At 46.3% G+C, this 16,232-nt stretch overlaps 1 protein-coding gene across 1 annotated transcript; it reads right to left on the minus strand.

Annotated features, from left to right (window-relative positions):
* Positions 1-310: 310 nt before the first annotated feature.
* CSTL1 (cystatin like 1) lies at positions 311-4,186 on the minus strand. The gene is made up of 4 exons (XM_012438540.2): positions 4,081-4,186; positions 3,399-3,742; positions 1,209-1,319; positions 311-471 (listed from the first exon to the last, which is right to left on the minus strand). The coding sequence occupies exons 2-4, from the start codon at positions 3,618-3,620 to the stop codon at positions 388-390; spliced, it is 417 nt and encodes a 138-aa protein (XP_012293963.1). The 5' UTR covers positions 3,621-3,742; positions 4,081-4,186; the 3' UTR covers positions 311-387.
* Between the last annotated feature and the right edge of the window lie 12,046 nt (positions 4,187-16,232).

Genomic DNA, 16,232 nt, shown 5'->3' on the forward strand with positions numbered 1-16,232 from the left:
AACAGAGTGAGACTCTGTCTCAAAAAAAAAAAAAAAAAAAAAAGGAGAAAAGAAGAAAAGATTGCACCAGTCCTTGAAGGCCACTGAATGTGTGTGCCAGTGAGTGTGCATGTGTTTGACATGTGTGAATGGGTGCGTGGGCAGGCAGATGAGTGTTAAAGTGTGTGTGCATGTATGTGAGTGGTGAGCGTGTGAAGGTGTGAGTGTGAGCATTGTTGAGTGTGTGGGTTGTGAAGGTAAGCGTGTGCATGTGCATGTGTGTGCGTGTGTGTGTATGTGCCTGTGTAATGAGACCCCAATAGGGAGATTATGGTCCTTTACAGTTTAATAAGAGCCAGTAGACAACCCAGTCGTCCGAGCCCTCATCCAAGGTCTCTGCCTGCATGCTCAGGCCTCCAGACAAGAATTGTTCCAGAGGTGGAAATAGTTTATCCAGGGCACGGTGTAGATCAAAGACTCACAAATTAAACTCTGTGGAAGAAGAAAGAAAACAGACTTTGGGGGAAGTATTTTTCAAAGGGGAGCAGCAGGCGCCTGCTCCTCAGGTCTGTCCCTGTGGCTGCTCACGAACTCCACGAGCAGCCAGGGGAACTGCCCACGGTCACGGGTAGAAGCAGAGGGGAGGGCCGGCCTGGAACAGGAATGTCACCCTGCCTTCCCCCTACCCGCCACTTGGGACCCACGGCAGGGGCACCTGGAACCTGCAGCCTGGCAGGACCCTGCGATTCGGGCCACGCAGGCCAGCAAGGAACAATGGCATCCTCCTCTCCTCTGTACCTCCCCAGGCATGGGGGAGACACTTGTATCTGCCAGCTTTCGAGGGGTGCCACCAAGGAACCAGGAGAAACAGAAGGGAACATGGAGGAAATTGTACAGTGCTTAGAGACCTGGAGAGGGAAAGAGAAAACAGAAGAAGGAGCCCAAGGCAAGAGAAACACTGCTTTCACGCAGAGGGTCTAGGGAGCGGGCCAGGCTGGAGAAGGGTGCAGGCGACCAGAGGCCTGGGTGCAGGGCTGTGCCATCCCAAATATAAAGCCTCTCTCCTTCCCCCAGGTGCCTCAGGAGGTGCTGGCAGCCCCAGGGCTGAGCTCCAGAACTGGGCTCCAGCTGGCCCCAGTCCACACAAGTGGAAAAACTGCCAGCTTCTAGTTGGTGCTTTTTGAAATGTTTGCTTCCCAAGTCCCTTTGGGAGGACTCCCACTACACACCTTTCTCAGCTTCTTGCTTTGCAGGGGGCAGGAAGAACTGCCGGTGTCATTCCTCTTGTATTTGGTCCGGCCAATCTTCACAGTGACGATATACTCCACTCCCATCGTCAGCTGCGAGAAGCATTTGTGCCGTTAGTGTGGACTCCAAGCCCCAGTGGCTGTCCGCTCCTGGAGAAGCTTGGACTGAGAGTAAGCCCCCAGAGCCACAGTCGGTGTTCCCAGAGCTTACCCACCAACATCATGGCTCCCTTCTCCCTACTTCTGGCTGGAGGGAGGGCAGTGGCAGCCAAAGTCCCTGGTCGTAGGTTGGCTATGAGATGTTGGCACTGTGCTAAACACTTCTCTCCTATTCTGAGCTGCCTCAAAGGGGGAGAAACTGAGGCCTGGAGAGTCTAGATGTCACTTGACCAAGAGCCTCAACTGGGAGGAGCTGGGTGTGAAGCGCTGAAACATACTTGGCAGCCCTCCATGCCTGCTCTCGTCCCCGCTGTGAGGTGTCAGGACAGACACAATCGTCCTCTGGGTGTGGGGGTGCCCGGAGGCCCATGCCAAGATCACCCAGCGACCAGGAGGCACGCCTTCTCTGTCTGCTTATCAATGTGAATCACATCCAATGCTCATCGTTATTCTTTAACAGCTCACTTAAAGGAAGTAGATTGGTTTCTCAAGACAAGCCTCCTTGGGGTTGGGCAACATCGCCATCTTGTGGTAGAAGTGCCTCAGTGAGCCAGCCCGTCTGCACTGGGACGAGAACTTTAACCTACTGGGACACGTCCTCCGCACCCTGCCCTCCTGCCTTGTGAGTTATCACGGTTCCTTACTCTCTGGCCAGAGAGCTTTCCCCTAGCCAGTTGCGTTTTCCCAAATCCAGCTAATTGAACTAGGATGTAGTATTGCTACTCTGACTTCTGCAGTCGGCCCTCCGTACTTAAGAGCTTCACATCTGTGGATTCAAACAACCATGCATCAAAATATTCAGGAAGAAAATAAAATGTATGGTTGCCTATGGAACATTTTTTTCTTGTAACTATTCCCTAAGCAGTACAGTATAATAATGATCTACATAGCATTTACCAGGTATTATCAATTAATCTGGAGATGATTGGCCATGTGTGGGAAGGTGTGCCTAGGTTATGTGGAAACACTACTCTATTTTACATAAGAAACTTGAGAATCCGTGGATGTGGGCATCCTGAGGGGTCCTGGACCCAATTCCTCATGGACACCAAGGATGACTGCATAATTTACTCTCTGATCTTGAGGAAATGTTGGACCAATAAAAGCGGCTCCCAAACAACTTTTCTTTCTTCTATTACCCTTCACTTGATATATTTCAGAGAAATTTGATGTGTAAAACAGAGGCGAGGTGATCTGGCCGAACCCTATCTCTCACACCCCCTCCATTCCCAAAATAAATCCTCTGTGCAATTTAAAGTTCATACAACACAGAAAACCCAGTCTTGAATTTTACAACCCCGGACACTGAAAAAATATTGGGGGCTACAGGCCTACAGAGAATATTTTAATTTTACCAAATGAGAACTTTAAAGGGAGCAACATCATCCTTGCTGTCACTCTGGCAGGGTCAAATATCAGAATGAAAGGTAGTTCTTCCCGAGGAAGAAGAGTTGGCTGGGCGTGGTGGGTCACGCCTGTAATCCCAGCACTTTGGGAGCCCAGGGTGAGAGGATCACCTGAGGTCAAGAGTTCGAGACCAGCCTGGCTAGCATGGTGAAACCCTGTTTCTACTAAAGATGAAAAAAATTAGCCAGGTGTGGTGCTGTACGCCTATAATCCCAGCTAATTGGGAGCCTGAGGCGGGAGAATCACTGGAACCTGGGAGGCGGAGGTTGCAGTGAGCTGAGATTATGCCATTGCACTCCAGCCTGGGTAACACTAGCAAAAAAAAAGAAAAAGAAAAAGGGTTAAATCCTCAGTGAACATTTTTGCTTCTAAGTTTAATGGAGTTAGAGTTCATGCCAGTCCTTAGACACACATTTTGGAAGTATGGCTAAGGACATTCTGGGATCTGAACAATTCTACAATGAACCCTCTACAAGTGAAGCTGCTCCCCACTTGGGGCCTGGCAGAGAACTTGCTCGGTTCTCTCAGGAGTCAACCCGGAATCCTCACGTGTCTGAATGGGCAAGAATGGGGCCTCCCGATATCTGGGGAGAGCAAGGTACAAACCTGCATCTGACTTCGAATTAGCTTCTGGACTCGATATGAGTAGGTGCCGTTGCTGGCGTTGTTGTAGGACTGAATGAAGAAGTTGAGCGTTGATTTCATGTTCTTCTTGCTCATGGGCTTCTCCTGGAAGCCCTCCCACCTTTGGAAGTGACCCAGCTTGGTGGACAGGACCAGGGCAATCAGCAGCAGCAGCAGGGGCTTTCTCCAGCATCTGATCCCCATGTCTACAGCCTCAGAAACCTCCTACCTAACTGCACCTTCCAGGGTCGGGTGGCCAGGCAGGAGCTCACTCGCTCTCCCACAGCAACCCTCACCAACATAGGCTTTCCTGGGAGACAGCCTGCCTGCATTTAAACAGAGATTCAGACCCAAACCTTGTCACTCGCTTTCCAGCCAGTTCATTTTCTAACCATTTACACCACCCATTCAGTTCTTTGGTGATCTAGGCAAGCAAAAATTTTAAACACCTGCCACGGCATGCAAAGCCCCTCTCCCTGCCTTCACAGGTCACAGGGAAGAAAGCCCCCAGAATAGCCCCTACAGTGCTCTGCAGTAAGAGCTGGGGTAGCGGATAGAGAAGCATCACTGACCAGAAGAGAGGAGGCCTTATGGAGAAGGTAGTATCTGAGCTGAGATATAAAGAAGCAATGATGAAGAGCATGGGGTGGTACATTCTTCTTACCTACCTTGGGTTCCAGCTGTCCTACCAAGCTATCACCTGTTCCCAGCTCTTCCTTTAGAGACTCGTTCTGCCACGCGCCCACCACAGCTTCTGCCTGCAGGATCCCAGCATGCCTGCAGGCCCTGCACTGGCTTTTGCTATCCTGTTGTGACCCTAGTGGCGCTTTGTGAGGTAATCACAGCCTCCCTATGAGGGAGGAATAAACTGTGAGCCCCATTTAGAAATTATCCTGCAAGCCCCTGAAGATTAGGTGTCACTTGCCCCCCCAAAACCTGTAAGTGCCCTATTTTAAAAACATTTTTGGCTGGGCACAGTGGCTTACACCTGTAATGCACTTTGGGAGGCTGAGGTGGGTGGATAACCTGAGGTCAGGAGTTTGAGACTAACCTGGCCAACATGATGAAACCCCATCTCTACTAGAAATACAAAATTAGCCGGGCGTGGTGGTGCATACCTATAATCCCAGCTACTCCGGAGGCTGAGGCAGGAGAATCACTTGAACCTGGGAGGTGGAGGCTGCAGTGAGCCCAGATGGCATGGCTGCACTCCAGCCTTGGTGACAGAGCAAGACACTGTCTCAAAAAAAACAAACAAAAAACATTTGTTAAGGTGAGACCCTAAACGGAATGCTACCAGAAAAGAAAAAATCAGTGGAATAGTTGATGAAATGTGAATAAAATCTGCAGATTAGTTAATAGTATTGTGTGAACGTTGGTATTCTAGTTTTCACTATGCTGTGATTGCATAATACATTAACATTTGGGGAAGTGGGATGAAAGGTATACGAGAATGCTTTATGCTATTTTTGCAACCGTTGTGTAAGTCTGAAATTATACCAAAATAAAAGTTAAAATATCCAAAACGAAATCAAACATTGGTCTGTGAGGAGTAGCCTGCTAAGGAAGAGGGAGCAGGAGCCTTAGGATCCAACTGTCCTGGCTCAAGGCCTTTGCTGGGGACTCTGGGAGAGTTACCTAATCTCCCTAGGCTGTGTTTCTTCATCTGTAATATGAGAATGGGGAGAAAGACTCCTCTTGGATTGTGGTAGAGCCTAATTGGCTGTAGGCAAAGAACCAGCTACCAAGTCAGGTGTCGGGCGCATAAAAACATCTTCATGATTCTTCTGTGACTCTGAACCCACGCTTAAACTCATGGCCTGTCAGGTCCCTCCTGTCCTGGAAGCCAGGCCACCTCCCATCGTGAGGGTGTTGCTAGGACCTGTCACAACATCCTCCCTTGGCCCCAGAGCCTGCCTTGAGAGGACTTGTCCAGCCGGTGGAGGTGATACGTCTGGAATTCCCTGAGCCTGAGCTGCCGAGGTCCACGTGCTGTAGAATAGATAATGAAGGATTCTGAGTGATCGGGAGGCTGCTCAGACCTGGGCCATCTCAGCACGCCCTGGACACGCCCCGGGATACTCCCATCAGACCGAGGCCCTTAGAGAAGAAATGTAATATTGGGTGGGCTATATTAGAATCCCCATGGACGTGGGGCTCAAAGCGTAAACAATAAATCTGCTTACGAACTAGGGGAGTTGGCTGTGTCCATAAAGAGGAAAATGAGTCACTGACAATTTTAACTGAGGAAAAGGAAAACATAGACCCTGACTATGCCACAGAAGGAGATGCAGGGGCCCTAACAGATCACACTGGCGTTCTTTAGCTTGTGGCGGCAGAATGCTGATCTCTGACTCTGTGGACATGGAATTGGGAAAAAATACGATTCTGGTAAGTTCCATGTATAAATGGAGACAGGGAGCTGGGTTAAAGCATGGAATCGGGGCTGAGCACAGTGGCTGATGCCTGGGAGGCCGAGGCTGGGAGGATAGCTTGAGCCCAGGAGTATCAGACCAGCCTGGGCAACATGGTGAAATCTTGTCTCTATAGAAAATGCAAAAAATTAGCCAGGCAAGGTGGTGCATACCTCTAGTCCCAGGAAGGCTCAGGAGGCTGAGGTAGGAGGATTGCCTGAGCCCAGGAGAGGTTGAGGCTGCAGTGAGCTGAAATTGTACCAAGCACTCCAGCCCCGGTGACAGAACAAAGGGAGATAGAGGACCTAGTTGTTGTCTGGTTACTGCCATGAAATAAGGGAAACGTAGGGGCCTGAGTATCTCTGTGGAGCAAGAGTGAACTGGGAGTGCTGGCTATAACAAATAGAAGCCCTGTTGTTGTCAATACAAGAAGGGAGAAATACGAGCTCTGCTTAGACCGTGGAGTAACAGGAAATGTGGGGTCTGCTCGTGTCCATGGAATAAGGGACATAGGAGAGAAGGATTGCAAAAGGGCATGAGAAAACTTCAGGTGATAAATATGTCTGTTGTATCAATTGCAGCGATGATTCCACAGATGCATATGTATGACAAATCTCATCAAATTGAACACTTTACATATGTGCAATTTGGCCAGGCGTGGTGGCTCACATCCCAACACTTTGGGAGGCCAAGGTGGGCAGATCACATGAGGTCAGGAGTTCAACACTTGCCTGGCCAACATGGTGAAACCCCGTCTCTACAAAAAAACATAAAAATTAGCCAGGCAGTGCGTGCCTATAGTCTTAGCAACTCTGGAGGCTGAGGTGAAAGGATCACTTGAGCCCGGGAGGTCTAGAATGCAGTGAGCTGTGACTGCACCACTGCACTCCAGCCTGTGCAACAGAGTAAGACCTCATCTGAAAAAAAAAAAAAAAGAAGAAGAAAGAAAAAGAAAGAGGAAGTATCTTTTCCAGGTGTCCAGCGAACCAGGCCTCCTATCTCATGAGCTGAACTTGGTAACAAGCCGCTCCTGGACCAGGCATGATGGCAAGTGTGGGACTCCTGTTGGATCAACCCGTGGCTGAATGCTGTGTGGGCGAGATGGTGCGTGTCCCACAGGAACTCTCTATGAGCTGCACAACTTCCTGGTTCTGTCTGTTGACGACCAAGCTTGGTATTTATCAGTCCAGCTCCTGGGATCCAGCTCCTGGGAGAAGCAGGAAATAAGAGCATGATGTGTTTTACCCCAGCAGGCTCTGCTTGCGTGGGCTGAAGAAGCTGCAGATGGAGAGTTTCTAGCTGTAGCTTTTCATCACTCCTTCACCGGTAGATATGGCATTGGGGCTGGGAAAGGGTCGCACTGTGATGCTCTCTTCATCAGCCTACGTCTGCTATCTGAAATGTTCTCATCACTCTGGGGAAACAACCTCTGTAAACAGCATGGCTGAGCTCCATCGGTTTCTTCTCTCCACTCTCTATGTTTTGTTCGTTTGTTTGTTTGTTTTTGGCATGTAGCACTATTTGACAAGCTCTTCCTTGTCCCCTAAATAATCCTGTTTTAGGCTAGTTACTGACCTGGATATAATCCAGGGAGAAAGCAAATCTATTTGCAACCCACTTGCTGCCGGGCACCCTCCAAAGATGGCCCAGGAAGGAACGGTCAGCAGTCTGTGCCTGCTTCAGGACTCTCCCAGCCTTGGCTGCAGGGCGGGGGTGGGGGAGCAGAGTGCACGCTGCCAGCAGCAGCTCCCACTGCAGCCCTGAGCCCTCGCCCCCAGGGCAGCAGCAGAAGAACATGGCTGACCTTGGCTGGAGATGCCCTCCGGTTCTGGGGAGCAGGCCAGTGGCAGGCCCACAGATTGTCAGCAAACAAGGCGCTGCTACAGATGGCTCCAAGCTGGTATCGCTCCAAAGGTTCCAGGGTACATTTTCTCTTTCCAGAAACAGAAACCTGAGAACTCACAGGGCTTAGAAAGTCGGAGTGTGTCACAAGAGGCCAAGGACACCCAGGGTGGAGGGGCTTGTGGGCAGGTCATCCTCCTCATCCGGCCTTTGGCCTCCTTTCTGCAGACGTTTTCCACAACACAATATCTGTTTACCAGCTCTTAAATAGTCATCAGGTTCCATTTTGAAAGCAAAGAAAAAGCAGACAGATTCTGCAGGCTGCGGCACTCCTGCTTCCACCTTCTCCTGTGATCTTCTGGTTTTCTGTGAGCAGATGCTCTTCCCACTGAAGCAGTGAGCAGCAAAAGCTGAAGAAGGCCGGCCAAGAGTTTGTTGAAATCTGCAATGAAGTCTCAGGTTCAACTCTTCCGCCAATTTTTCTGTTTGGTTGTCTTCAGTTGGTTTGTGGGATTTCTTTATCCTTCTTGCAAATATCATCTTCTGGGCTGTGGTTGTCTTTCCATTTGATTTATGGCATGTGGATGAAAAAATAATCTTAATGGAAGAACGTATTGATTTTTCTCTCCTATGGTTTGCATTTTTTATGTCTTATTTAGGAAATCAAGGTCATAAGGCTACTTTTAAATACTTTTTCTGAAATTTTTAAAGTTCAGCTTTTCCCGTTTATGTTTCTAGTTCACCTGGATTTTTGCGCATGGTATGTTTATTAATGTTTTCTTCAGAATTTTTGTATCTATTTTCATAAGTGAAACTGGCCTATGATTGTTTTTCTCATATTGTGCTTTCCTGGTTTGGGTTTCCAGGTTGCACTGGCCTCATACAGCGAGTTGGGGAGCACATTAGTCCGGGTCTTCACAGTCAGCACAGGCACACTTGCAACAGGAGAGTTCAGGGCAGTTTCGACACGGTACATGGAAACCCCAGGGCACAGGTCTGCAGCTATCAGCAGCCATGCCAGCAACGCTAAGCCTGAAAGATGAGGCAAACAATCTAGAAGGAATTTGAGTGCCCTCTGGCCACTTTGTGGAGGGAGCAGGGGACAGACATTATGTTCTCAGTCCCCTCTGGCCTCTACCTCATGCCTAGGCATCTTGTTGTCAATACAAGCAGAAGTTATAGGGCACAAGAGCCCCACTGATGGAGTCCATAGCAGCCTGTGTTGTGGAGCAGAGAGCAGCATGGAGAAAGTGCATTAGTCAGGGTTCTCCAGAGAAACACATAGATATGTAGAGATTTATTATAAAGGATTGGCTTGTACAATTATGGAGGGCTCAAAGTCCGTCATCTGCTGTTTGCAAGCTGGAAACCAAGGAAAGTCAATGGTGTAGTTTGAAGGTCTGAGAGCTAGAGAGCCACAGGTATAGATTCCAACCCAAGTGTGAAGGCTTAATAACCAGGAGAGCTGAGGGCAGGAGAAGATTGATGTCACAATTCAAACAGCCCGGAAGAGCTAATTCAACCATCTGCCACTCAGGTGCTCAGTGGATTGGATTGGATGGTGTCACTCACATTGAACAGGGCCATTTGCTTTACTCAGTCCACTGATTCAAATGCTGACCTTTTCCAGAAACATCCTCACAGACCCATCCAGAAATAACGTTTAATAGATATTGGGCATTCCGTGGCCCAGGCAAGTTGACACATAAAATTAACCATAACAGAAGGGTAGCAAGTGGGGCCAGGGGGCAAACAGAAATTAGCCAGTACAAGATGATTTCCCTCTGTCTTAATTCTCTGGAAGAACTGCTAGTTTTTACCTTTCTGCCCATTTCTTTTAGGGATTGGGAAAGGGAGATTCTATGATCTGATTTCATTTCATTTCTTTATCCAGATTCTCTCCCAACGTGCAGCTGGTTTCAATCTTTTGCAGAAGTTACCTTCTATACAATCTCTGCAAACACAGAAGTAGTAACTGCTAAACCATGGTCCCCAGGAAAAATGCAAGGTTTGGTTTCCTTGAGTCTCTGGTTACAACACTCTTTGTCAATCCATCAGTATATAACCTTGTTTTATGTGTGTCTCTAGTTAGAGCTGTCTTTTTAAATATACATTGTTGACTCATTACCATCAAGCTCACCGCCATCAGCTCTGTAAATGCCTGAATGAAGCTTATTGAAGACACGCTTTCTTCATAAGGCACCCCACAGCTTTCTTGTGCTTAGGAACTAGATAGCACTGCAGCACTATGCCTGGGGCCATTTTAAATGGCAAAATCATCAACAAAAAAAGCACAAAACTCAGATCGTGTGTGGCGGCTCATATCTGCAATCTCAGCACTTTGAGAGGCCAAGGCTGAAGGCATGTAAGATCAGGAGTTTGAGATTAGCCTGGGCAACACAGAAAGACCTCACACACACACACACACACACACACACACACGAAAATGTGGCACTACACAGACTGTAGTGTAACTGTGTTACAGTATAAGAGCTGTAACAAGGCTGGGAGTGGTGGCTCATACCTGTACTTTCGGAACTTTGGGAGGCCAAGGTGAGTGGATCACCTGAAGTCAGGAGTTCGAGACCAGCGTGGCCAACATGCAGAAAACCCATCTCTACTAAGAATACAAAAATTAGCTGGGTGTGGTGGTGTGTGCCTGTAATCCCAGCTACTTGGGAGGCTGAGGCAGGAGAATTGCTTGAACCTGGGAGGTGGAGGTTGCAGTGAGCTGAGACCGAGCCACTGTACTCCAGCCTGGTACACAGAGTAAGACTCCATCTCAAAAAAAAAAAAAAAAAAAAAGAACAGCTGGGACAAGAAGGCAGAGTGTTGCTGTGTTTGACCTCAGCTTGGAAAATATGTGTCAAGCCACCCACAGTTTTTCCCACTCTGAGAGTGTCTGTGAATGACAGCAAATGTGCCACAAATATTGATTTTAGGATTGCAACTTAATTTTAGCAAATAGGTGAGTTTGCAAATATGGAATCCTTGAATAATAAGGGTTGACTGTGTTTTCAAAGCTAGTTACTACCATGTAGAGTAGATTTGTGAAGACTCAGTTCTTCTCACCTGATTGTGAAGAAATTCTAGCACTGCACGCTAAATAAGCCTGGGACAGTGTAATCTAGTGATGGGAAAATTGTCTCACTTTCCAGTCCTAGATATTTCCATAAGAGCCAAATGTGATGCAAACCAAATATGCCACAGTGGGAACAGGTTTTGTAAAATTTGATTCATTCAACTACTGGCCATTAACAATTAATTACAAACACTTATTACAACAGAGAAAATACATGTTTTATAAACAAACAAAAAATACAAACTACAAACATATATCCTAATAATACATGTGTATATAAGTTATTTGGATAAAAATGAGATAGGAATACATATGTATAAAAAATTATAAATGTTTCATTGGGTAGGTAGGATTATGAGCATCTTTTTTTTTCCTAAAATTTCTTCTAGGAATTCAAAGATTATGTGGGAAATAAACCATTTTTCTCCTTAAGCAATTGTGTCAGGCTCACAACAATAACTTATATTAAGCATAGATAAGAAAGGTCCTAGAATATATAATATAAATAAAACTTGTCAATATGATCTTATGCCCATTTGCCATTAATAAAGTCATCAAGTTAATTTCAAAATTTGTTTGTAGACTTTCATATCAACTAATAAAAATAATAATATTTGGTAGGGCACAGTGGCTCATGCCCATAACGCCAGCACTTTGAGAGGCTGAGATTGAAAGATTGCTTGAGCTCAGGAGTTTGGGACCAGCCTGAGCAACGCCGCAATCTTGTCTCTATTCAAAATAAAAGTTAAAAAAAAAATAGCTGGGTGTGATGGTACATGCCTGTAGTCCCAGCCACTCAGGAGGCTGAGGTGGGAGGACCACTTAGGCCTGGGAGATTTAGGCTGCAGTGAACTGTGATTGCACACTTCAGCTTGGGCAACAGAGTGAGACCGTGCCTCAAAAAAGAAAAAAGTAAAGAAAAAAAAGGAAGAAGAAGAAGAACACTTACTAATGACAATAAGAATTTTCTCATAAGAATTTATTTTAACTTAATTTACCGTTTTTTTTTTGTTTACCCTAACAGATATTTGTGTATATTTAATTTTACATTTTCTAACTTTTTGGTCTGAATTTTATAGAGTAATTTTTTAAGGAAATGTTAAGTAAGATTAACAAAGTTAGATTTGGGGCAACTTGTAACAATTTTGACATTGTGTGAAATGTCGCCCCATACACCTACACACAAACACATAAACTGATGTTGTTTCGAAAAACTTTTTAAAGATTAATAAAAGACAGCTATTTAATTATTTCTCTGAAATGTGCCATTCAAATGTTCTTGGGTTTTGTTAGTCTATGAGAAAAATGAAAAGAATTACTGTAAATAGAACAATTAAATTCTATCTTTAGAATTGTACAACCTCATGCACAGATGGAGGATTTATTTTCATTAATGCATTCCTTTAACGATTTGGGGTGAAGAGCCTCCGCAAATGGACTTCTTCCTTCCCTGCCTTCTGAAGCACAACACTCTGCTTTAGGTGGTTTGACCTTGTTCGATGACTGAGCCATGCTTAGCATTTCAGGAAGAACCAAATCTGAGATGTCATTAGAGGAGGCCACTGCAGACCTGGGCAGGGACCCTTGGGACAGCAGGGCCATGTGAGGTGAGGGCTGTCCCCTAACCCCAGCCTGGGGGCTCCAGCTTCCCAGCTTTGTCAGTGCAATCAGAGTAGACCAGGCTAAACACGGACTCCCTCTGACCTAACTGTTGTGGTTTGCAAACATCTGCAAATCCTCAGTGGCCTTCCCATCAGGAGATGGCATCTAATTTCCCCCCCCTTTAATGTGGGTGAGCCTTCTTGCTTTGCTTCAGTGAACCAGCAGTCATGCCCTGTAACTTTCCATACTGGATCTTTGCCTGGTGCTTGCTCCCCTTCTGTGAACACATGCAGATGGCTACACCCTCTTCCCATATCAATTCTGTTGTTTTCTGACTCTGGCTTTCTTAGAGTCAGAGTTCTCTTTTCTTTTTCTTTTTCTTCTTTTTTTTTTTTTTTGAGACCAAGTTTTGCTCTTGTTGCCCAGGCTGGAGTGCAATGGCACCATCTTGGCTCACTGCAACCTCCACCTCTGGAGTTCGAGACTCTCCCACCTCAGTCTCCTGAGTAGCTGGGATTACAGGAGCCCGCAATGACGCCTGGCTAATTTTGTATTTTCAGCAGAAACAGGGTTTCCTCCATGTTGGTCAGGCTGGTCTTGAACTTCCAACCTCAGGTGATCCACTCGCCTCAGCCTCCCCAAGTGTTGGGATTACAGGTGTGAGCCACCGCACCTGGCCAGAATTGGGGTTCTCAAGTAGCTTCAGCCCTGTCTTGATAGACCATCTTTCGGGGTGTGTGTTGATTCATTCTGAGCATCCAGGTGTCCACCTCCATCTGCTCACAGGGAAAAGCCAGCAGTACTGTTGGCTCTGCCTTGTTCAGGCTACAGGGTCCTTTCTTGCTCTGCCTTCTCAGAAATTCCCTAAAGCCTTTTTTCTCTTTTCTTACACGTGTCCAGAGCTGCTGAAAAGCAAGGCACATAGAGGCTAGTGCCGTCCACTAGGACTTGTGCAAAGATTAAAATGTTCTCTGTCTGCACAGTCCAGTATGTTAGTGTAGGGGGCATCCTATGTTCCATCTACCTAGGCTCCTGGTGGAGTCTGAGAATTAAACTGATACAAGACAAATAGCAAAAAAGGACACAGATGTATTTGATAAAAGTTTTACATGGCATGGGAGTTCTCATAAGGAAATAAAGACCCAAAGAAGCAGTTAGAGTGTGTTACTTTTTATTGAATTGGACAAAGAATGGTAAACTGAAAATGCGATGAGGCAGAGGGGCTTGGGCTAGGGTAGTTAATTGGATAGAGAAATGACTAGGAAGATAAGGGTTAGTTTAACAGGGTTGTTTTTACCGAATTCTCTTGGCCTCAATTTCCTGTCTTTGGTGATAAGAATGTTGCTTTATTTCTAGTATAGGAAGGACATCTTTCATATGGGAATTTCATCTCTTGCTTTTAAGAAACAAGAGGCCGAAGTGTCCAGCGTGTATTCTGTAGGTAAAAAAGAAAAGGTCAAAGTGATCTTCTTGCACTGCCCATTTTTCAGGTGTCTAACTTTTTTTTTTTTTGAGATGGAGTCTCATTCACTCCGTTGCCCACGCTGGAGTGTAATGGCATGATCTCGGCTCACTGCAACTTTCATTCCACCTCCCAGGTTTAAGTGATTCTCCTGCCTCAGCCTCCTGAGTAGCTGGGATTACAGGCATGCACCACCACACCCAGCTAATTTTTGGATTTTTAGTAGAGATGGGGTTTCACTATGTTGACCAGGCTGGTCTTGAACTCCACACCTCAAGTGATCCACCCACCTCAGCCTCCCAAAGTGCTGGGATTACAGGTGTGAGCTACCTCGCTGGCCCCTCAGGTGTCTTAGTCAATCCACAAGGTAGTGTATTTTCAACTCTTTCAGTAGCCACTGGCTATGTGTGGCTATTGGGCACTTGAAATGTGGCTAGTGTAGCCAAGAAATGGAATTTTACATTTTATTTAATATGATTTAATTTGAATGTAAATGGCCACCAGTGGTTAGCGGCCCCATCCCGGACAGTGCAGGTGTGGGCAGTGGGTCCTTCGGCTCTTCTCTACGATGGTTCCTCCTTTTCTGATCCACACCAGGGTTGCTTCTCCTTTTCTTTTCCCTCGTTTCAAGGATTCCTCATCTGTCCCTCTAGTCAGGCCTTATTCTGTGAGGTTCGTCTCTCTGCCCTGCCTCCTTTCCTCTCCCAGTCTCTGGGAGAAGAAAACACTTGCTCTACACAATAATTAAGGTTTGAACATTTTCTCCCTCTTTGGTGTGGACTGCCGGAATGGTGGGAGTGCCCACAAATTTCCTGGGACAAAAAAAGAGAATGAAGGAAATTACCAGAAACCACCAAAAATGTCACTCTTAATTGCAAGTACTAGTTTTGAGGAGGCAGTCCATTTCAGCTCCTTTTCAACTGACTTTCAGCAAATTTGAGAATGTAGAACTGTGTGCTTTAGAATAGGGGTGGAGGGTTCTTTTCAAAATGTACATTTTCTAGATCCCAGCTGCTAGAGATCTTGATACCAAAACCCAGTAGTGGTCTAGCAATCGGTATTTCTTAAATATCCATTAGAGCTTCTGCATTGAACCACGATTGGGAACTGATTTAATCAGCACACTGATTTACTTAGGAGTTTTTGATTTAGCCTCACTCCATTAAATCCCCCATAGACTGCTCTGCTTTCCAAATGCTTATGTTCACTTTTTACAGTTTTTCTCTGGTCTCTCCTGCATTTACGGTCACCTCCAATTTCCTGCCTCTTTCTTTCTTCAAAAGTGCACAGATCAACTTTTCAAAGTTAGAATAATGCATGTAGTAATCGCAAATAAACTTCATGAAGAGCTGAGATTTCTCTCTACAGAGACCTGCAATGTATGAACTCGACATGTGCTTTAGTAAACTTTCTTTCTAAAAGTTTGGCCCCTCTTGCCTTTGCTCTCTACAGACAGGCTTCACTTTTAAAAATTTTGCTTTCCAGTGCCCACAGTGTATTTATTAATAGTTTGAAACTGTCATAAATCTCACTTGGCAGTGATTTTCTTATTAGCTTCAGCATCTCTGCCTTAGCACTGCCAAGTCTGAATGGTCTAGACATTGTATTCAAAAATAACTCCCTCTGGGATAGGCCTGAAAGTCTCTGGCACAGGATTCCATCTATCTATGGATTCTTCTCCTAGGAGATTAGAAGTCTTCCTGGCAGGCAAAAATTTTGTCCCTGGAGATCCATCCACTATGGCCAGCATTATGTAAAGGATAAGAGTTCAATGGCTCACATCCATTGAAAATAATTCAATTAATAAAAAGAGTGGATTATGCATATATTGCATATGTGCAACTCATTTATAACTAAGGAAGAGAGGACCAACATAAAGTTGCAGTTTGGGGAGATTCAAAAATAACTGAACTTATATTGGGGACGTCTTGCTCTTGGAGATAAAAATGGCTCTTATTGCCAGCTGTTGCTCGTTTTCTGGTGGGCGGTATCAAGCAAGTGAGGCTTTCGGTGGCTACACCCGATTCTCTTTTGCAGAACTTGCCTGTAGGGTGTGGGTTCCACCCAATCTGTTATCCCCTGTTCCTTCATTCATACCATTGCCATGTGAGTCTTACTGATTAGGTGGTCTTTACTTGAGGCCACCGATCATTTTCCATTTCCGCATATATAAAAGATTAAAGTTCACCTTCGCCCAGGACACCTCTGGCGGCTCACGCCCCCTGCGCCGAAGCCCCAGGAGCCGGCGGTGTGCTAGCTCGGCTCACAGACTTCCCGCCCCGCGGCGTCCTGGGAACTGTAGTAGGCGGCTTGCGCATCCCTGCCGCCATGACAGGTCCCGACTACAACTCCCGACAGGACTCGCGCGTCGCTCCTGCGCCTGCGCCCCTGCGGCCGCCAGAAGGTGGGCTGAG

This window comes from Aotus nancymaae, unplaced genomic scaffold (genome assembly GCF_030222135.1).
Source record: "Aotus nancymaae isolate 86718 unplaced genomic scaffold, 86718_ANA_hifiasm-v0.15.2.pri h1tg000001l, whole genome shotgun sequence".
In the NCBI taxonomy this organism is placed as follows: Eukaryota; Metazoa; Chordata; class Mammalia; order Primates; family Aotidae; genus Aotus; species Aotus nancymaae.

Bases quoted from the DNA above. Each gene is read 5' to 3' on its own strand.
- CSTL1 (XM_012438540.2), bottom strand. From the start codon at position 3,620: ATGGGGATCAGATGCTGGAGAAAGCCCCTGCTGCTGCTGCTGATTGCC. The intron at 1,320-3,398 runs GTTTGTACCTTG...TGCTTCTCGCAG, and splicing joins TAATTCGAAGTCAGATGCAG to CTGACGATGGGAGTGGAGTA. The intron at 472-1,208 runs GTGTGTAGTGGG...CTTCTTCCACAG, and splicing joins AAAGCAAGAAGCTGAGAAAG to AGTTTAATTTGTGAGTCTTT.